The 23337-nt window shown below is 40.8% G+C and overlaps 1 protein-coding gene across 1 annotated transcript; it reads right to left on the bottom strand.

Moving 5' to 3' along the window:
- Window positions 1-884: 884 nt before the first annotated feature.
- MPHOSPH6 (M-phase phosphoprotein 6) lies at window positions 885-9045 on the bottom strand. The gene is made up of 5 exons (XM_084270126.1): window positions 8945-9045; window positions 5035-5147; window positions 3366-3456; window positions 2240-2337; window positions 885-1817 (listed from the first exon to the last, which is right to left on the bottom strand). The coding sequence occupies exons 1-5, from the start codon at window positions 8993-8995 to the stop codon at window positions 1673-1675; spliced, it is 498 nt and encodes a 165-aa protein (XP_084126252.1). The 5' UTR covers window positions 8996-9045; the 3' UTR covers window positions 885-1672.
- Window positions 9046-23337: the final 14292 nt, after the last annotated feature.

Below are 23337 nucleotides of genomic sequence, written 5' to 3'. Positions count from 1 at the left end.
TCACCATTGAAGAAATGTGTTCAGAGAGAGGGGAATAATTTTCCTACTAATAAGCAAGAAAGAATAATGGGATATATTCTGAGTTTTTCTTGTGATGACCAACAATAAATCATTTCTTAGCTCAGGTCACATCTTCCACGGGAAGAAAAATGTCTTGCCATCATTAACTTCTTTTCAGCTAGCAATAATGTATGATCAGGTTTTAAGTAATTGAACCAGTAGCATTTAATTAGCTCTGAAAAACTCTCTCAGATCATGAATCACAGACTTTCCACCTGTATGAGGTCCCCTTACTAGGTTAAAAGTGTATTTCTTTCTCCATGTGTGATCCATCTTGAATATCTAATGAGGCACTCTTGATATACGGAGAGTAGTTCATATATCACATACAAAATACAGCAGACACACAATCTCTTTCCTTATATAACTGAGTTTCAAGTCTTGTTTCACTGAAATGTTAAAAAAAGAAAAACACCAACAAACCCCTCACGTCCATGACAGAATAGCCACTCCTTGCTTCAATTTAACAAAACCTTTTCTCCAGAGAGTCAGTGTTAAGGATGAGTAACTTAAGACATCTAGCTGGGGAAATGAAGTAACAGAAATATTTCTTGTTGAAAGGCAGGACACAGAGAACTGCTGTGATTTTAGACAACACCACGCTGACATTTTTCAATGGGCCTGGAGCACTGACTGACCAAAGAGCATGACGCTTCCATCCTAACATTACTTCAGACAGCTTCATTGCACGCTAAACAGAAATAGTCAGTGCAGTCAACTAATATCTGGGGACATCTGTGGCCACAAAACAGGATCACTTCTTCTATCAGATTGCATTAAATATCCTTTTTCACATTAAATTAGCTAAACCACAATAATTAACCACAAAAACCAGGTTTTATTCAGCTTTCAAATATGTCTCTGAAGCTGTTATGCTTTTATAAAAAAGATCCAGATTATAACACTAGATTATTATTTTTTTTTTCTTAAGAGACAAGAATAGCAAACTTCTTTTGGAAAACAGGAATTAAGACTCACAATCTGGTCACGTGTCCAACTGTAAACATCACTCTATTTGGCCTGCTCGATACAAAACCCCACTTTTTACTACAAACCCTTCTATTTTTAAATAAACTTTATAAAAAATAAAATTCAACAAAATGGATTTTATCTCTTCTTTTCCCATCTTGTTTTGAGCACAGTTAAAAAGAATAAAAATAGACATTTCTGCTGACTTTAATTTGAAGACAGCAAAGGTTTTCATTTTCATAATAAAAAACACAGTGAAAGCTGAACTGCCTTACTGGATTGGACAAAGCTTGTCTTTACTTCACATACCTCTTTTTGATGTTATCACAAATTGTAAATAATGTTGAGAGCAACATTGCCTGTGACACTTGATCTAGTTACGTACAACATTTAAGAAGGCTGATGGGATTAGTGCCCCACAAATTAAAAGCTGCTGAGAGAGGAAAGGATGTATGACATCCATTATATACACATCCACTTTGAAAAATATTTGTCATGTGGATGGTAGAAATTTCAATGAGAACAGACTCAGATTTACAAATCTTTCCTTTACATTAAATAGCAAAACCTCCAAACAATCTCCAGTTCGTGGTACTATATTTGATAGATCACATTTCTATTAGCTCCAGTGGTGCAGATGACATTAATCCTGAGGTTTTAAGAACTTTTTCTTAAGTTTTTTGCTAGGTCTTGTGTTACTATTTCCATCTTCATCTTCATCCTGGAGTACGCTCTGGTCTCTTTTTCTCAAGAATTTCTTCCCTATTGTTCCCACTAATGTTTCATATCTGTAAACACAATAAAAAAAATTACAGCTTTTACTGACATCAGAGAAAACATAAATGGAGCAAGTCATAAATCTGATCAACAATTAGTGTTGTAATAAAGTAGTGTAAAAAGCCTCTCATCAGAACCTTCACTTAGCACATTAGTACTCATTCTGATAGTCTGAGTTTGTTAGCAGTCTGGAACAAAGTGGGAATTAACATGGACTATCTGGATATCAAAGAGAAAAACCCCCTACAAGGTATTTTACCCGTAAAAGTGAGAGAGATTCTACTCAATATGAACCAGAAAATCAGTTCGGTGAGTCGTAAATTCTGTTGGGTATTTTTATTTTGTTTGCTTTTTAGGTTTTAATTTCCCACCCATAAGGCAGTAACATACCATATTCCTAGCTAATACTGATTATGTCATAATATAACTTTACCTTCTGGCCATTTCTTCATCTGACACATCAGCTTCCATTTTACCATCTACTTCAATTTCTTCTTCCTTGCAACTAGAGTTCATTTGGATCATTAACTTCTGAAAATGAAGTAAGAAATAGCTTAGATGTGTAACCCTAACACAATAGCAACTATGCTGAAATTCACTGGTAGGAGGAATGCATAAAAGGTAGGAATTAAATTTAATAATTATTTGCTGTTCCCTGGTCAGGCTAGAGCATACAGTTACGAAAACTCATGAATTAAAGGCAACGTGCCTGCCTGTTGCTAAGCTGAGCTCAGAGTTTGCCTTTGGGAAAAGAGGCAACACAGAGACAGGGTTTTCAATGAATTGTACTACTCAAACATCCTCAAGGGCACACCAGACATCTTCAGGAGACCAGAGAATTAGATCATAAATAGTTTTTCATTTTGATGTTAGGACATAGTCCTTGAAATGGTTTTGTTAAGAAGGAAGAATATCTGCAAGGATTTACGATAAACTACTAGTAAAAACCATGAAGCAATAATATGCCAAGTCACAGAGAGAGCAGGTTCAAAATAACTTAAAGAATCCCCTAGTAAATCACCTTGCATAGCCTTTTGCATACCTCTTTAGTCTTTACACTTTCATCCCCTTGCTTCAGTTCAGCAGTAACATTCTTATTACCATCTCAGAGTAGCTCTATCAGCATGAATCATGTCAAAAAGAAATTAAAGACACTCTTGCCCAGAATTTTTACTTTGAAACTTCAAGCCCTTACTTACACAAGTGGTGAATAAATACTGTTCAGCGTTTGTAGAATTGGACTCTGTAAATGGCAGGAGGAAAAGCGAGCTGCTGTTTTGGTGAGCACCATGTGGGACAGTTTCCTCATGTCAGGGAGGGAAAATCTGCAGGAGTCTTACACTTACTGACCATCAACACAAGGACATAAAAAGCTTCCATTTACCAGATTCTGCACTGATCAACATTTTGGCTTGAGTAATGGATTTCCTGTACATGGGAGGATTTATGGAAGGTGCAACAAAGGCCAAACAGCATGTAATGTGTACACTCAAACCCCCATCCCCACGGGCTTCAATTCTAATCCAAGACAACCTCAAAACAGAACATTTAAATGGTACCTCAATTTCTGGATTGAATCCTTTGAAGGACATTCTGCCATAAAGTAGATCTTCACATGGCAAAAAACTCCTCTCTTCTATTATAAAGCTCCTGCATGAAACCCCAAACCCAACATTTGTCAAACGGTGTGCTTTGAAATAATCAAATTAAACAAATGCAAAAACCATTTGCTGTCTTCCCCCCACACAAATAAACAAAACCACAGTGTATTTTGAACCATCAACTACTTTCTGAAGCTTAATTGCTCTGATAAATCTTTCAATACAAGGAGCTTGGAGTGCAAAGGAATACTTTTTGCCAGTAAAGCTGTGCCAGTTCCACAAGCAAAATTAACTCTCCTGACAAAAAGCACTCTTTGCTGGTATGATTCCACCTACATTAATGCTTTTGCCAGAACAAAAATACCACATAAATATCACTCTCCAGGTGGCATTACTATACCAGCAAAAGCTTCTAATTAATTTTTCATTGTGATGTTAGACCTGGCATTAGTTGAGTCTGTCAGGATATAAAACACTGAATCTGTCTGTTCAGCAGAGAAAGATTCCCCCTTCTCCCTCCATTTTTCCTCTTTTTAACGAGCATGGAGCGAGAAAAGAAACATGACCCTCAGGCATTCACAATACACGTGTTAGATAAAAGTACTTCCATGAATTGTTCCATCCTTCTTTCCCTCACACACATATGCGCCTGTTCCCTCATCCTCTTCATCTCCCATGTAAAACAAACTCCTACGATCACAGGAAGCTAAGCTGAAGAGACCAAGCTCATTCCCCTGCCTCAAGGTAGGATCAGTTAAACATGTACCATGAACAGCAGAGGTCCACCTAACCTGTCCTCAAAAGACTTCCAATGATGAAGAATCCTCTGTCTCCTCAGGCAACCTATTCCAGTGCTTCAATAGACTCATTGTTAGAAAAATTCTCCCGGTGTCCAGCTTGAAGCTTCCTTGCTGCAGCTGAAGCTCAAACACCTTTTTGTCATATCCACCAACAGTTATGGAAAATAGCTTAACTATAGTTGAATAAGGTCACTGATAATTCCCTGGATCCCAGCTTTTAAAATTATGTATGTTCTCCCTCAATGGAATTTTTGTCCTCTTTTGAAAGGACAAAAATCAAGCCATTTTAAAAGTAGTCCTTGTGCTATTTAAAGCATCTTTCTAAATAGCAGGAATGGACATTTTCTTCCTTGCTAGCTAAGCCTTCCTTTATTTTTGCCATTATCCCTTCTATTTCAAAAACAGGATTTGAAGTGAGCTGGACCCAAGAAGACAGAACTGTCCTGAATGGACCTAACTGTGTGATTGGCGTTGAATTTACTAACACAAGGTTTCAAACTTCTTTTTTCAAATGGAGGGGAAAGGCAGCAAGGAATGAATTGGGTTTCTTCCTGAAAGAAACTAATTACATGCATCTAGATGAAACTGTGAATGAAAGAAAACAACACACACACGAAATGAAAGTAGGTCAAACTGCACTAGGCAACCTTGAAAATGTCCCTGAAATAAGTAACTTGAAAAGCAGCAATGCCAGCTTGTCACTATTTGTGCTTCTCTTAATTAGTTAATAATACTTTTTTAATAGGGAAAAAAAATTACATATATTCTATTCCCAATCCACAACAATACAATGATTGAATGATAAGTACAAGAGGGTACAAGCTTACTCTTTCTCCTTTATCTCTGGTAAATCCAGATACCAGTGTTCTTCAGTAATTACCATATTTTCTTCCTCTGCTAGTTGGCTTCTGGTTTGGGAATCCAAACCCCTTTGCATGAACTAAATGAAAGACACATAAACACACAGCATTAGTTTTTCACATTATTAGTATGTGCTGAACATGCAATAATTAACATGATGGCCCTTATCCATTACATAACATTTAACAGTTGATAAAAAAGTGCTTTTTCTGATTTTTCTATGGGTTTGGTCTAAGTTTGGGCAAACAGACAATGAAAAAAATAAACAACTACTGATCACAACCATCTACTGGAAGTCAGTGTTCAGCTGCATCTGTGCTTCATACAAAGAAAGAGACCTTTCCTGGTTACTTTTGATGGATCTGAGCTCTTACAACTCTGCAACTAATATTTTTCTAATGATTCAGCAAAGGTGTTGAGGTTGCTGCTGTATTCCAGAACCCGACATGACCCATACAAAGAGCACTGAGCTCAGGGCTACAACTAGGTTATAGCAGGTTGGTCATTTCTTGAAACATTTATACTTTCAACCATCCTCTTCTCCTCTCAGATTTCATTTAATGAGCTGGTTTGTGTTTGTAGCTCTGAAGGCTGGAACCTGAGGGTACAAAAAAAAACAGTCTTGTGCATCCAGCTGTGCTAAGGGAAGATGTGACCAGCTCCTAACATCTCACAGATGACCCACCCAAGTACCCGCCAAGCAGTATGTGTAAGCACCCGTTACCTCACTGCGGAAACACTCTGCCAAGTTAGTTGAGACTAGTAATTTACTTTAGGGTAAGACTGCTCTTTTTGCTTAAGACAAAGACAAGAGGCCAGCCATCACAGCCAATGATAAACTGCAGAGAGCACAAAACTACAGACCTGAGACACATGAAACATCCCTATTATTTCCGTTTGTCTCAAGTCAGTTGCCTGAACTGAGTGACAATTTAAGTATCAGCAACGTTGACCCCTTTCACCAAACATTCTGGCAAAACCAGAACTCTTTACAATTTTACAGTAATAATCCCTGTCTTCTCACATCCCTAGGTCCTGGGACCTCCCTAAAGGTCTACAGAAAGTGTCTGAATAACCACATCTGTCAGAGGGCTACATTTATACCAATGTAATTTCCAGCTAGAGGCAAGTCTGCCGGAACAGTTTATACACACTTTGTGTAAGAATTGCTTTGCTGTTATCAAAGGATACCTGTACACGCAACACTGCAGAGGAATTTTCTATCAACTAAGTCTACCCCTCTCATTTAATGCAGCATCATTTTTGTGTTTAGATAAGCCTGCAAGCTGATAGGTAACGTACCAGCTGTCTTTTGAACACTAGCAGAGGCTTGGACATTGTGCAGGTCCCTGCTAAAATGGGCTTAGTTGGTGATAAAGCCTACAAAAGCATTATAAAACACTTCCCTCCTACAAAAATCCTGCATTACTGAGCTTATTTAAAATATATGTGTAATATATATATGTGCAACATATATATATGTTACATACAATCCCCCACACCTTTTCAGTCTTTACAAAACACCAAAGCAAAACAAATGAAACCCTGACGTAAAAGCCAATATAGCGCCGGTGTCTCACTTTCCATTTATATTTCAATTTGTATCCCTTCATACAAGATCTTTAATGAAAGAAAAATTGACTTTTGTTTTCTGAGTCAATTCAAAATGTGTCAAAGCTTTCCAATTAAAATTACAGTATCTTCTGGAGGAAAATAAGGGAATCTATCATGTGGAAAACCATATTGCTCAAGGAAATTGGTTAGCCAGTCAGAAATCTCAACAGGAAAAATTCTGCTACAAGCACCCAATTAAATAATCATTTCACATTACATTTTAAAGATTATGTTCCTAAAGATTACTACAGTAATAACTAGATTAAAAATGCGTGATCACATTTATCTAAAATGTGAGCATACATGGATGAATTAAAACCTACTGTGGTAGACACAGAGCATGTAAGTAACTGAGTGGTTATTTGAATTAGTTTCCCCAAAAATGCTTCAAGATCTAAAAGCCTGAGACACCTTTTGACATCAAGAGGTAAGCACACGTTGGCAAGTTCTTACTGCAAAGGGTCTTCGCAGTGCTACCACTGACCACATTTCATATGTTGGGTGCCAGCTCATCCACCCACTGAATGGTGGCATTATATCCCATCACTACCTGCAGAAGCAGCTGCTAAAGGATTAATTAAAACATTTGTCAACAAGAAGATCTGCAGAAGGAAAATGCTAAATACAAGATCTGTGTATGACCTTTTCTAAACCAAATCATCTCTTCAAAGCTGGTTACTACTGCCTGGACTGCGCACCTGCAAATGTCAAAGCAGCACATTCTCAGGCTGGTTCTCCACAGCCTTCCAAGGAAGTAAATCTAAAAACTGGCTTTTGAAATCTCCAGGAGGTTAATAATTGAAATAAAATTAAAAAAAAAGAACAGAAATTTCAATTTAAAAGAGAGTATTACATAAAAATAAGGAAAAATAACGATGCTGCAATCGAGGTTATGGGACCCTTACTCTGTCGCACACTGCTGGCTAACTAAGTTCAATATCTACTCCCTTTTGAGAGAGGGGCAAGATGTGTTATGTTCCCTCTGTGCATGAGTTTAAGTCTCTCACTAGCAACACCTATTAATCAGGCTAGGTATTCTACCATCTAACTGTAGCAGAGTATACTTTACATGAAAGACTGAGATCAGCTAAACTCCTTTCAGCCATTGTCTTAAATACATGGTGAAAAAAAATCTTAAATAAAACACCACAAGCAAGAAGACCCTGTTGTATTCAGTTACAATAACTTAATGGATATTAACATTTAAAAAAATAACAGGAACTCAAGTTTCACTGCTTGTTTTCTAGCAATAAAGGCCCATCAATCACAGGAGAACAGACTGAAGGTTTAACAGAATCCATTAGCCAGTAAGCGGAGACTAACTTCACGTTGGACTTGACAGGAGATTCACAATTCCATGGGTTGCGGGCACATCCTAAAGTTACTAACAGCCCTTGCATTTATGATCAGGAAAGGTGTTTAACTCTTTCGTTCAGGCTGAAGATTTTATTAGCCATCAATGTAAACAGACAAAAAATGAAGGCAATAAAAACAAGAACCATTTTTTTTTCTCCCCAAGATAGAAAGTCCTCCTAAGTCAGGCAAGCAACATTAATGTTTTCATATAAACGTGTTATGTGTGGTGGGGGAAGAAATCCTACCACTTTTATTCACGATAAGCAACCTAACTGCAGAGAAACCAGGAGGCACGAAATACTTGAGCCGAGCCCGCAAGCTGGCTCTTGCCAGGGTCAGCCAGTGGCTCCCCGAATCAATCCCTCCAGCACTGTTTACAACCCCCTGAGCCCTCTTGCTCGTGTTTAAGCAGCTCGATACTCGGTGACAGGGCTCTGAAAACGCCTCTTGTCGGTGAAGCCGTCAGAGAGCTGCCCACAAAGCCGCAGGCCGCAGCGAGAGGCCAAGCAAGGCTGGAGACAAACAGATGCGCGTTTTAAAACACGTGTTACGGGAGGCAGGAGGCACCGGGGCCGTGTGTCGGGCCCGGGCAGCCGCTGCGCGGCCTGCAGCGGGCACGGAGAAACGACCCGAACCGCGCCGGGGGCTCCCGAGAAGGCCTGTTTTTTCCCGGCGCGGCTCGGGCCCTCACGGGCCGCTCCACACGCGTCGGGTGCCACCGGCAGCCCCGTCCTCCTGCTCCCGAGGTCGCCTCACGGCTCCGGCACCCGCTCGCCCAGCGGCCCCGCAGCAAGGCCCGGCCGCCCTCTCACCCCACGAACCGGGCCTCAGGCACCGCCCTCCCCTCCCCCGTTTCCCTCCCCGCCTGCCCCACTCCTGGGGCTCCGCCGCCACCTTCCGCCTCACCTTCATGCGCAGCAGGTTCTTAGACAGCTTCGTCTTCATCTCCCCGGCCATAGCGGTCGGCGCTGCCCACAGGCCGCACTAGATCCCCGCGCTTGCGTAGCGCCGAGTCCGCGCACGCCGGAGGAGGAGCGGTTGGAGCGGCTCCACCCTCCGCGTCCGGGGCGCGGCTGCAGACACAGGCCCCTGCCCACAGCCAGGAGCAGCGCGGAGGCGTGCGAGGGTCTGGGGGGTCACAGTTGGTGCAAAACCAAAGTTTAAACCAACAATTTTCCTGTCTAGCGCTGGTTAGGTGGGGTGAGGGAGTTGAGGTGTGCACATAGGATATAAATCTGACTCGGTGCAAGATGGTAAATTAGTAGGGGAACCTGAGATATCTTACCAATGCTCGTGTGTTTTGTATTGCTGCTGGCTTACAGTTTCATCCATAAATTTATGATATTTCAAGGAGAGAAGGAAAGAGAATATAGATTCTATCTCCTGTTAGCATTTGGAGACTGCTTGACTTGTTTAGCTTGCACTTTTTAAAATCAGCACTGACTTGCAGGAAAAATAATCACAAAATGGTCAGCTGTGATTAAAACTGGAAAGTACATAAATTCAGAGATGCTACAAAAAGCTTAAAATCTTCGTTAGTCCTGAATCATGATCCTTGGATTCAATCTTGGCAGTCCTGTCTTTGGGCTGCCAGGCTGGGCCCTGGTAGCTGAGGAGGAAAATCATGATAGGAAATTGCCAGCTGACTCCCAGCCATGAGCAGGTACCACAATTTCAGTATATATCCTCATAAATCAGATTTCTGATGCCTGTTTTGACATTCGGCACATAAACTAGGCGATAAAGCAATAAGAGTGAGGGTTTGGTGTTCAAAACTTTAATGAACTGGTGTGCTCCAAAAGACAATTTAGGGAGAAAAGTTCCTGTATATGCAAGATGTAGGTCAAAGCTTGAAGAACTCTGTAAAGATTTATGGTCTAATGGAGTCAAAAAAATGTATAATGAAGGGCAAAACCTGATTGCAGTGGGAAAGGAGGAGGAAGAATTATCCACATCCAGGCGTCCTTACTACACAGTTAAATTCAGTGGGTTAAAATGGCCACAAATGTGAAGGAAGCACAAAGCCACAACCACTTCAAGGCAAAATTATAACATTGCGTGGAGGTATTTAATGTTCATATAGGCAAGGCACTTTCATTTCTAGGCTCTGTAAATGAGTTGAAGCTGCTCTGAAATTCAAGGCCCCACTGAGAAAGTCTGTGAGTGTGGGAGCTATCCTGCTTTGTTCGACCCCATCCTCTTTAGCTCCTCTGATCACTTTCCCATTAACAGCTATCAACCCTTCCCAACAAAAGAAAGCTGGGAAGAAGTTCTTAGTTTTAGGAATAAAAATGTGCATCAAAGAATGAGTATGTTTGAATCTCAGTGAACAAACCAACGGGGGAAGCTGTTAATTAACATAATACAGCCATAATCTCACCATTTTTGGTGCTGTTTCCTATTTGCTGTGCATTCTAATAATGTATTTGCATTTTGGCGATCATTGCAAACCAGACCCCTGGGTTTAATTGCATGGTCTTCAATGTCACTCAGGGCTCTTTCTGAGCAGTTTCAGTTAATTTACAGTCCAGGGACATACTCTGAATGATTCCTTCTAAATACTGTGTGCTCATCGGCCCTTCTCCAGCCCTGAGCTGTGACAGCGCCCAGCTTTGTGAGGGCTGTTTCTGTCCTCACTGTCCTACCTGGCCCATCAGTTGCTGCAGCCTGCTGCTTCAGCTTGCAACCCTTTTGGATGCAGCCACTGCACAGATCAGCTGCCCCACACCCTTGATGAAAACAAACGTGATGCCACCAACCCTTTCATCTTTGGCAGCTGAGTACAATAATTTATAGCGCCATGTGGTGTCTAATGGGGAGGGGGACAGTGCAAGGGCTTTTCAGCTCATATAATAATCAGGATTATTCTCAGTGCTCCCTGGTGAGCAAGATCTCAGCTTGAGCCCCATTGCACCCTATGCCTTGGTGCTGCGCCACGGGCTTGCACAGAGATGTTGCTACCATTTGTCTCGTCTGTTGGCACGTCAGCTAACAACCTGCCTTGATACAGGCAGGGAGAAGTGTTTTGCAGTGAAGGCAGTACAGGCTGTGTGATGTTTATTTAGAAAAAGTGGAGATTGTAAAAAGGCTGCCACGGAATTTGATCTATTTTGGCAGTAAAAAAGTCTGAAGGAAATTTTTGGATTACATCTCCCTTCGCCTGAATTGGATGGGGAGGTTATAGATAACAATCAGCTGTCTTGTGGCCCAGATTATACTGTCTGGTAAATCTGAAGACATTCCATTGATTATAGGAGGAATTTTTATGATTTACTGGTGGTGGTGAAGGTAGCTTGGAGAAGAATCCGGCCCTGTAAATACACCTGCCTGTGAGGAGGAGAGAAGATGAGGAGATGAGGTAGGAGAGATGCTGTAGTTAGTGGAGAATCAAGGGTCAGTGTAAATGACAATTAGACACCACTCCCACAGCTCTGACAGCTGCGCAGCAGCTCTGCTTTCAACCTGGAAATCCATTTCTTTTTCAAAACAAAAATGCTCAGGGAAATAACTCAGGGGAAAGGAGCTCCATCTCATCAAAGACTGTACATTAAACAAGCAGATAAAAGATTTTTCTTCCTAGGAAATGCGGCCCCTTCTCCCTCTAGTAATTACAGAAGTCAAATCAAAGTTGTCATTAACATTATTTAAGAAGTAATCTCTCATGGAGCAACACAAGTGACAGCTGCAAACTAATTTCATGCCGATGGGATCTAATTTGAAGGAACTCCTGGGTTACTTTTCCCGAATCCTTTTATTTATTCATATTCTTGCAGTATTGTGATTTTAGCACAAAACGGGTATCTCAAACCTTACACCAACTTATCATCAGTTGACTTGATTTTTTATGAGCTGAAGCAGCTTTTTACATCTCTCAAAATACTTTAAGCCTTTTTTTTCCCCCCTGCAAATATCATAATTCTTGTAGTATGACAGATGAGTCATTAATTTGTGTCAAACTCCTCCACTATGTTTCAAGTAAGGATATTCTCTATGAATGAAGAAAAGAAAATGAGAAGCAGAGCTGCTGGAGGTCTGTTTGCAAACCTGAAAGGAAGGTGTGAAGTGCTTGTATATGACTGGGTGGGATCAGAGAGGCAGTTTTGTACCCTGTGCTCCATACAGAAATAGTGTGAAATTCTCAAAGTAGTAGAGATGCTCGGTTTTGAAGTGAAAGATTTGAGTTTTCTCTCTCTTGCTCCCACCAAACTCTGAGCTGCTAATGCATATGCAGCATATTCACAGAATCACAGAGGTTGGAAGGGACCTTGAGAGACCATCGAGTCCAACCCCCCTGTCAAAGCAGCTCCCCAGCTCATATTGCACAGGTCGGTGTCCAGACAGTTCTTGAATATCTCCAGAGATGGAGACTCCACAACCTCCCTGGGCAGCCTGTCCCAGGGCTCTGTCACCCTCACTGTGTAAAAGTTCTTCTGCATGTTGGTGTGGAACTTCCTGTGCTCCAACTTGCAGCCATTGCCCCTTGTCCTGTCTCCATAGACCACGGAAAAGGGGCTGGCTGATTCCCCCTGCATCCCATACTTAAGATATTTATAAACATTAATAAGGTCCCTCCTTAGTCTTCTTTTCTCTAGGCTGAACAGTCCCAGCCCACTCAGCCTTTCCTCACAGGGGAGATGCTCAGGAAGCACAGCCACTAAGGTCCTAGGTGACTGGGGATTTGTTGCAATATTCCTTACCCTTTGATGCAGGCATGTATAACCTGCTGGCCCGCAAGCATTGCTCAGCCTGCTTTGTACCTCATCCACAGAGGATGTGGGTTAGCTACAGCTCTCGGCTTCGGTGTGTGACATGTCAGCTCAGACTGCACTGACTCATCCTCTTAGCTTTTGTAGTCCCCTTTCCTGGCGTTGGCACAGGTTTATGTGGCAGTTGACACAGGCAGAGTGTTTTAAATCCCTGCGCTGGCTTCCTCAGTTGACCCCAAGGTTTTGGATGGTGAACAATACAGGAAGAATGAAGCAGAAACCAAACTCCTATAATTTGGGTAGCACAGTTCTGTAAGCACAGAAAGCTGATGCTTTCCTTTTAATTGCCCTATGTGGTTCACAATTTATGCAGCATGAAAAGGTTCGTCTTAAAAATGTGCTTGTAGCAAAATAGAGTTAGAAAATCTCCAGAACAAGCAAACATGTCTTTGTCTGGAGAAAGTGTCTGTTGTCAGTTTGAGAGAAGACTATTCATTCTGAGTGCTTTTGGCTATCCCGGTGGCAGGGTGACCTTTATGTGAATAAATACAGTAATTCCTTTTTGATTACAGAAAGAAGCAGCTTCATAATGGTAGCTCCCTATCTTCTGCCATCACCTAAAGTGGCAGGGGGAACACACACCAGTCTGTCATTCTGCTGTCACGTGGATAAGCCTAAAAATTTGATATATCCCAGTACTAGGAGTCAGAGCAGAGAGAATGACTGAAGAGCAGTGTGGAGCATCCTTCTCTTCGCTATCCTTTAAAAGTTGAGAGGCTTTTAACTTTTTGGATTTGATGGAATCACAATTAAAACAGAAAAGGAAAATATCACCTTCCGTTTGTTAACTATAAAAATGCAATCCAGCAGTGCTGCTGGTGCTTTGCTATTTCCCAGGTCAATAAATGGCTCCCCTGACTTTAATAAACATTGATGCTGGAGGCTTGTTCTACAGTGATTGAACCTTTTTTATAGTTTCTACCACTCACGTTGCATGAAAGCTTGAAGATTTTTTTTCTCTGCTTTTTTTTTTTCTCTTTTCTTTTTCAGGAGCGTTGGTTCTGATTGATTAAATTGTCATTTTCTGAGTTAGTTGCTGAATTATAACTTGGCATTTTTAACCGTGTGATTTGTTTAAAGAGACAGCTTTTTGATATGGCAAGCCAGCTGAGAATTTTTAAGCAGTAAAAGGAAATTTTACTCACTTTGTTCTCAGCCTTTCATCACTGCCTGACAAAAATGCTCCTGAAAACAATGTAGAGGCTATGATATGGGGAGAAGGTACATGGATTCACACTCACGTCTTTATTCCATCTTGGAGCTGATCTATGCAGTATTATATTGCTTTCGATTAGTAGTCAGTCATCTCATTGTTGCTAACATGTTTATCTTTCCAAGAAGGGAAGGGAGGGGGAATTAGACATAAACGTGAGTGCTACCCAAGGTGATATTAAGAGGAAGTGGCAGAACTATACTTTGGACTGACTGATTTACCCCTTAATACACACAGTGGATTTCTTTGCACCAAAACAATAGCTCTGCATAGCTAAGTCAAGTAACTGCAAGGTTTCTCCCTCAATCTAGACTGGGCCTGGTTCAAAGGGAAAAAGACCTTGTAATTCTCTAGAAAATGAGACAATCACATCCATGTGATGATGCATTCATTTTTTTATTTAACCAGCTGCCACATTCCTTCTCAGTGGATAGCTGCTTGGTTTCAAGGTCCAATTGTTTTGTTTCCTCTTCTCTCCCCCTCCCAGTTTAAATCTGCATTCAAGACACCGACGTTGAAGTGAATGAGACTCACATAAAAAACATACGTGTTCCGAACATGTTTGGAAAGAAAGGCCAACAAAACTGTCTTGTAGCACATAACAGGGTGTCTTTTGCTTTTGATTTACAGTGCCTGCAGGGGAAATGGAATAATCTAATGGTCTGAATATGGGAGATCTTACGTTTGTTCACTGCAGTGTTACCCCGGTCAGCCTGACACAGTGCTTAGCAGTGGAAGTCTCAGGGTATCAATATGAAATACTGAAGTCCAATTATACTTCTGCTTGTACACTTTCCCCTCTCTGGCCATTTCAGTTTCTGCTCTAAAATAATAACTTACGACAGCACAAAGCTGCATTTCAGCAGTGAATTATATCCCTGGCCTCTAAATTTAATTGCGTGATATGGCAACTAACCCACTATCCATCTTGGTCCCTTGAATTCTTTTTGCCTCTTCCTCTGTTTCTATACCATTCATTCAAGACCTTTAAAAAGTGCGAAGTAGCTGCCCAGGAAGAAGGTGAATTGTGAAAGGAACAGTGAAACTTCTTACCCGCCGCCAATTCCTGTAGGTCTTTCACTAAGAAGACAAGGGGAGAGTTCACCAACACTGAGGGCAGGATGAAGTGCTGCAGGCTCTGGCGGTTTTCTCACTTTGCTGCAACTGCTGGTTTCCTGAAAGAGGGGTCAGGAGGACCTTTTGCAAGCCCCAGTATGGATACGATCCAGCTGGCCAAGCGCTTTACAGGATGTCCATCCCCCCCACACCCCCCAGTGCCAAACGAAAGGCGACTGCTGGAAATGGAGCTGGGGTAGATGATAGATTAGTGCTCTGATTCAGCATGGCAATTCTGGTGTTCCTAGCACCTCTGCTGTAATCAGCTGAAGATTTCACAGCAAGATGTTGATGCATGAGCAAACTTTTAATGACAAAGGCAAAAAACAAGGTATTCTGCAATTATTGTAAATACAATAAGATAACATTTTTAGGAGAGTTGCTCCTGCTCATTTCAAAATTATCTTGAGGCCATTTTGTAGGGTGGGAAATAAGCTGTAACAGGAAAAAGTGTAAAATATTCATTAAAGCTGTAATGATTTATAACATAACATTATGAGGTAGCACACTTTACCTCAGAAGAGTTCCTCAATGAATGTTTTTCTAATTTCCATAAGTAATTGACCTCTCATTAGCAACTCATTAGAAAAATTGAGGTGATGTGACAAATGCAAACCCACTGCGACAGAAACTCTGCGTGTGAATAAATTATTGAAAACTCTAATGGATTCAAAATGAAGGACCACAAGAGGCTTGATTTCTCTCACTGAGAAAGTATTTCGTTTACATCTGCAAAGTGAAACGCTTTTCTGTATATATATATATATATATATCTGCACATTCAACAGTCCTTAAATCCATACTTTGGCTCATGGCTGATTTTGAGACACAGCAAGCATTCATTTCTTCTTCTTGCAAGTAACTGCATGGGAGGGAGAATCAGCCAAGCAATTCAGACACATATGTAAGACCCTGGTGTGACTATAGACACTGAAGCTGGAAAAACTTGAGTGCAAATTTTGGAACATGGACTAAGTACATGGCTTAATTTTTGAAGGAATGAAACATGAACTGACACTTCTCAGTGACTCCAGCCTAGACGAGAACACCTACCAGGAAAAGCATAGTGCTGAATTCATGTCTGTGACCAGGTGTTTCAGAAGGGAGGTGTCTGCCTTGTCCTTTTTATGGCCACTGTTAACCAACACGTGAGTGTTGACAAGCTCAGATCATAGATTTTGCACATATTGAAGCATTAACTTTAATAACCTTATATATCTGTCTTTTTAGCAATCAATAAATCAATTTCAAGGTAGTTCTTCATCACTGCAATATTGTGAAAAGTGAGGCTGATATTTAACGTAAAGTTTTACAAGTCCTGGATGCTCCTGGACGAACCCAGGAAAAACCCCATTTCTTTTTTAATATGTCCCTTAAAGTCCTGATGCCTATCTGAAACTTATTTGAAAGTAATTGGATTTATAGGTTCCAAGTTAGTGTTTCATTACAAAGCTACATGAGGATAAGAAAGGAAAAAAAAATCCATCTGAAAGTCTTGTACAACCGAGAAGAGATGAACTGATGAACCTCCCTGACCTTTTGCAATACAGGATAAGAAACTGCGGTGTCTAAAAGGAGGATAAAAAGCAATGAGAGTAATAACGTAAGACAATGGGAAAAGCTGCTGGCTTAGGGCTGCCCTGGGAAAAAGGCCAGTGAGGATCTCACCTTGCCTCGTTTGAGAAGCGTATCTGTCACCTGGTTATCCTTCTCACAGGTTGTTTTTTAGATTTTCTTCCTGAATTCTCTTGCAATGGGCCATTGCATATCACTGGTTTCATACAGATGAATATCTGCTTCATCTTGCCAACTAAACTGTAGAAGAAAGGAAGCACAGAAGTGATCGTGAGGAATTTCCTATTATGGAATTAAAAAACTATTTCTAAAAGCTGGCTTAGAGAAATCAGAGTGCTTAGCTTTCCATGACATTTAAAAAGAAAAGATTGGAAAGAGATGGTAGATAAACAGCGAAGTTTCGCAGCATATCGATTGCTTCATGCCATGGGACTACACCAAGGGATTAGTTTTGTGTCCTGTGTCTTTTTTATCTGCATGGTTGCAGAAACTGTGGTTGCATGCTTAAGCCCTGATGGTTTCAGTTGAAATTTAGAGTAAAAGAGCTTTTAGCACCAAAGAACACCTCTTCCTAAAGCCATGGCTGTCCTGAGCTGCAGGACTAGCCAGGAGACCAAGCCCAGTACAAGATCAGAAAGCTGAGACTGTGTTACCCAAAAATCTGTCTTAGGTTCAACATCTCCCCCAGGATCTTCAGGGCTGCTATGGAAATGAAGTTTTCCAAGTCCTGGACAGTCATTAGATTGGTGTAAACCATCATACTCAGCTTTATTACCAAGTCTCTCTTTGCATAGCACTCTACGCTCTTCATTAGAGCCCACCCTTTCCCACACAGTTACACACTCCTACGCGGCACTACCAGGATGACTCACGGGCAGAACTTCGTCAGGATTTAGGAATACATTTGGATTTCAGCCAGTTGTGGAAAATATACATATTTCCTCTTATACCCACGCACGTACTCGATATGTTTCTTTACATATGGGAACTGAATTGGTAATACTAAAAGCCTGAAGTTGAAGAACAAAATGCATTTATAACCATGTTCCTTGATAAGTTGGTTTGTTTTTTTTTTTTTTTAAATCATTTATTCAATCGTTCTGAGAGGAAGAAATACCTGATCCATTGCAAGGTGGAAATAACACAGCTAAAGAGAGACAATTCTCTTTATAGAAGCTGACTTTAAAGGAGTCATAGGGCTAAGCATAAAATTAATAACTTCAATGTAGAAATTAAAAACCCTTCCCCTGTTTCCCTTGATAAAGCTCACCTGTGGCAAGCATGCATTTTTGCAAGACTTCAGGGGTACACATGTCCTGCCCGTGAGTGGTTCCCAAAGTTATCCCAAGACTAGCAATATCTTCCTTCCTTAAGCCAAAAGCTACTGATGGGAAAGTCAGAGTGTTACGAGCATGGGTCCAAATGCAATCTCCAAACTTGGAATGTTACATCAGTATCCCTGTAGACATTCACAAACCCACCAAGAATAGCGAGGAAGGGTGGTGTTAATGACACCAACAAAAGAAAACAGCTGGCTTTTTGTTTCAGTATGCTCTTAGTTGTTGTATGCAAAAAGGTTTAATATCACCTTAATCCCAGCTCGCCATGTGAAAAATGACCCTGTCAATTTGGTACAGAAGTAGAATATTGAGAAGTGGAACATGTTGTCTAATAGTGAAGAGCTGACAGAGACAGACTGAATAATGCCTAATTGGATAAAACTGACCTGATTGTGAATTCCAAATGAAATTAAAAATATTGCACTAAGATTTATTGGGCTGGTTTTCTGCCTTTTTGTCTTTCTGTGTGTGCTGGGCTTTGCTTGTGTCATCAATATTTCAGTTGAGCGGCAACATTATTTTCTTTATTGATAAAAGCCAAAGGCTAAATATTGCGAGACATTTGGCAATGCCAATATAAATGGGAACTCTCAGCTGTGTGCAGTCCAGTTATTGATGTTTTTATTAGCAACCCTTATAAGGGCACATTCTGTCTTACTTCTCACTGCCTTAACGTAGAAATGCGAAAATGCCTGATGCATTTAGCTAACTCTAAGACAGTTTAGACTGAATGCTTCTCTGTCCTGCCACTAGCCAGAAGTGTTTGAGCACAGCAGTAGGGCATCTCAGCAACATGGCTTTCTGCATCTTTGCCCACCGATGACCCTTCTGTCTGGGCCATGAGAACAGAGCAGACTAACCTTCATTGAAGCAGCCTTAATGAAGAAAATCTGGTGTAGGATCAACCACCCCTTATTTCTCCAGCTGCTTCAAATAGCACTCTGGTTGACATGAGATACACAACCACCAACTTCCCACCATATGTATTATCATACCTATTCAGGGCAGGGCTTACATGTGAGGACACCAGAAGGAAATTCTTTGAGAAAATTATTTTCTTAGAATTTTCAGTAGCCACTATAAAAAAAAAATCTGAACTTATCTGTGTTATTTTTTTTTCCTGCTCTGCTTTATAAACAAACATGACACTTTATTCTACAAAGTGATTTCTTTCTGAGTTATAGAACCACAGAAAAAGCATATAAAACCCACAAACCTTATTATTTTTGGATTCTTGAAACTCAAAATTGATTTAAACCAAGTTCAGCCAGCAATATTTCCTCCCTGTCTGAGAAACTATATCCTGGGCTTCAGACTAAAGTAAATTTTTATAGGCATGTTGTAATTATAAACCCTTGAGAAGTGGATTTTGTAACGGGGACACTGGCACAAAGCTACGCTGTAGTTACTCTGCCAAGCGCTGATGCGAAGAGGCTGAAAATCCATTCTCCCAAGAAGGAGCTTATTAAAAGACTGCAGTAGTTTTAATGACATTTCTTGTGACATCAAAATTATTTCATTTGGAATCACAGAGCATCTCTGCTTCTGCGTTTTTGAAGGTTCAAGGAGAAAAAAATACTGCAGCAGCCTCAGAGCCATGAGCAGTGACTGAGGGAAGCAATCCAGAGAGATAAATCTGTGCTGGTACTCATATCTTCTCATGATGGAAGATGTAAATTAATCTGTTTAATTAGAGCAGCATATAATAATCATCACCAGGAAGACAGGAGAAGTGTTTGGAAATACCATACAGGTTTCACAAACGATCTGGGTTCAGCTTCTCCTCCTAACTGATGAATAATAGCTGGAATGTCAGTGATATCTTGAGCTCAAGAGGAGGAAGTTTGGCTCACATCACATGTATTTGGTGACTTATGTTCTTATTCAGTTCTGCAGAGATCCTGGATTAATTTTCTTGCAATATTTCAAGCCAAATGGGTATCTTCAAGTAATACCCATTTTTGATTTGGACTCATCTTTGTACTGTTTATCTCATGTCATTTGTACACATGGATTCAGATTAAATGACAGCAAGGCACTTGGCCTAGATTTATTGCAGCATATGATATTAAGTCCTGCTCAATTGATCAGCCTTAAATTGCACTTTTCAGCAGATTTGCAGATACCTTAAAGGTGGGTAAATAGCTTCATCATCATTTTAAAGGTGTTCACAGATAACAGTTACCCCAAAGCCTGTTTTAGCTCAGAGGGAGAGGTCCAAACCGCAGCCTTCCTCCACCATAACATATAGCCTCATCCTACACCCACTGAAGCCAACACCAGAATTTTCACCTACGTCAAAGCAGAATATCCAGCCACTGGCAGCAAGTTTGCTCAGCTTTCTTTTGATCTCCCTGGGTTTACTCACAAGAGGAAGGGGCTAAAGTCTTACACATTCAAGAGAGATGTATATATAAGACAAAGTGGTGGCAGCAGCCTACTGGGAAGGGAGGAGAGCTTGGTAAAGCAGACAGACCATTGCAGGCTGTTGAATGTAAAATAATTTCTATGACAGTGTTTGGGGGTTTTTTGGGGAGTTTTGGCATTGTTAATTTAATCTGACAATGGCACAACAAACAGAAAACCACAGAAAACTCAACCCCCTCCCACAAGGCATCACAGCAGCAGAAAATAGCCACACAAGTCACATAGTGGGGCTGGGGAAGTTTTCCAGAATCTCTGAGGAATTTTTCAGCCCATATTCAGAGAGAAAAATCACATCGGTCTCCCTTTCTGTGAGCCAGTTCACTCACACACAGCTGACACAGGCACCTGGGACTGAACCCAGCAGCAAAGCTCCAGCTGGCTTTGGTGGAGGCAGAACACAGCCCTTTGTGAGGCGATCATATTTATATTCAATACCCTGCAACTTAAAGTGAGGATTAGCAGAATTAAAACTCTCCTAATTTGTATATCTCAGACTGCCAAACCACAATTAACTTCCGTGCATTTGAATTAACAGGGAAAATTATTAACCAACCCTTTCCTCATTATCATTTTACACTTCTGGAAAATTTCTCCTAAGTATGAAAAGTAGCCCACACCCCTGTCAACCTATCCCTCTTAATATCCTTTAGTTATTAGAGCAAGAAACAATTTTTCACCCCATTGCTTCCATATGCAGCTGACGCTTGCCCAGCACCACGCACTGCCACGCTGTGTGCTCTGCTGATTCCCTTTGCTTTGGCCTAAGGCTGGCCACTTCTCACAGGGGGACAGGACTCAAAGCCTTACATTCACCCGAGAGTAACACTGGTGTGTGTAGCTCCTGGCAGATATTACAACCAGCTGCTATTTTATGCTGGTTTTAACCATGCAATGTGCAGGCTCAGAATTCCCCCCTATCCATTTCCCATGTAAACTCAAGGAGGACACTCCAATTTTCCCTGGACACTGAGCTACAGGCTGGCACGGCAGAATAAAGGCAGCATAAAGCAAACAAAGGGTTTTTTACCTTATTTTCTTCTCCTTTTCTCTTACACATGTTGGCCAGACTCTGCCCTTACATAGGGCTAGCAAGGGTCCAGTCACTGACAAACTTACACAGCATCTGTTTTCCCTACGCTGCAGCACATGCTCCCCACTGTGTGAAGAGCCATGATAGTCTTTTCTTAAAATTGTAGTTTCCTGGGAAAAGTACCATCTTAAGTCTTACTTCTTTTTTAATTGGGGGTGGGGAGGAAAGATACCCACAAACAGATAGCTTTTGATCTACGTACTACCCTTTAATGATAAATACATTTGTAACATAATGAAGTTGTTGAACAAAAGTTCTTTTCCAGAAGAATAATCTTCAACTGGTGCAAAATGCCTCACTGGGATTTTGTCAGGTTTTAATTTCAGTTTGAATAAATAGTGTGAGACACCAGGCAGGGGAAGATAAAGGTGAATTTCATCTGCTTCCAGCTTGTCATAATGGAAATAATAACTACTTTAGCAAAAAACAAGTTTCCAATTAGTTTCTCTAAAGTAATATTATCCCCTTTTTTATAGATACTGCAGCTCAATTTGGAACCTAATTTTGATAATATATAAACATTTCTGAAACAGCTATTCCCACCAAAAGAATGACAAGCACAGACTTTGGCAGCACATGTTGGAAGCCTGTCTGCACTGAAAAGCAGTCTTTGCTTTTCTTGAACTGAATCTTAAACAATGAAAAACAGAAAAAGCAATTTAAAGTCTTCTTTAGAATGAAGACATCTCTCCTAAATGACTTTATTTAAAATGGCTGGATACAAATAACAATCATTAAATATTTCAAAATTATAAAACACATTTATTCTAGAAAACAGGCCAGTTTATTTTAAGAAAAAATAGCATTCTTTCTGGGGGGTTTCAAGGCAAGAAAAGTAAAACAGTGCTGGCTCTTAATGCAGCTGAAATTGGTTGATTTATATATCACACTAAATTCAGAAAGCACCACTAATGTGACTCAAAAAAAAATAACCTCAAGACTACATTAATGGACTGGAAAAGATCCTTTGAAGCAATGTAACAGGACTGGGTTCTGTTCAGTCCCACCCAGTCATCTCCTCTCTGACAAGTGCCACCTAAGATGCCCTTACTGTATAAAAAATTTGACTCTTTAGTAAGACAACTCTTTTTACATGAGAAAAATCCAAGCTCTGGCATCCTATGCAACACACCATACTCACAGAAACCACACCCATACATTGGCACAACTTGCTCCAGGTCAGACCTGGTGCTCACTCCATACTCCCCAGAGCCTCCAGCTGGTAAGACCACACATACCCCTGCAAAGACCAAGTCAGGGACGAGCAAAGCTTTGGGCTTTGCCCTAAATCTTACCTAGCTGTACATAGTCTTCCAAACACCCCATACCTCAGCATCACTACAACTCCACCTCATCAAAGCAAGCCTTACCCCTAGGATGAGTTTTTAAAGGCCCTGAAAAAGAAGAGCCATTTGGTCAAAAGCATAGCAGCTGTGGGGCTCACCAAGGGCTTTCAGCTGCTTGCAGCCATGGGGTCTGAGGCATATGCCAAGAGCTATGTAAATGAGCATTAAAGCACAGCATAACTTCATTAACTGCTTTGACTAATGCAAAGTCAGCGTGGTTGTTTCACCATGGTCATTAATAAAGGCAACAGCTCTAATAGTATGAGGCACTTGGCTTGAGCTCTGACCCTATGTCAAGGAAGCCAAGGTTTGTGGTCCTGGTCCTTTATCCATCCCTAAGCAAAATAAAAGGATAATATTACACAGATTTTCAAAGACTTGGTGCAATGAGACAGTATGAAACAAACCAGATGTGTTCAAAACACC

Source organism: Gallinula chloropus (genome assembly GCF_964237585.1).
Source record: "Gallinula chloropus genome assembly, chromosome: 13".
In the NCBI taxonomy this organism is placed as follows: domain Eukaryota; kingdom Metazoa; phylum Chordata; class Aves; order Gruiformes; family Rallidae; genus Gallinula; species Gallinula chloropus.
Note: the sequence above shows the minus strand (reverse complement) of the source record. Positions and strands in the feature narration are given on the sequence as shown.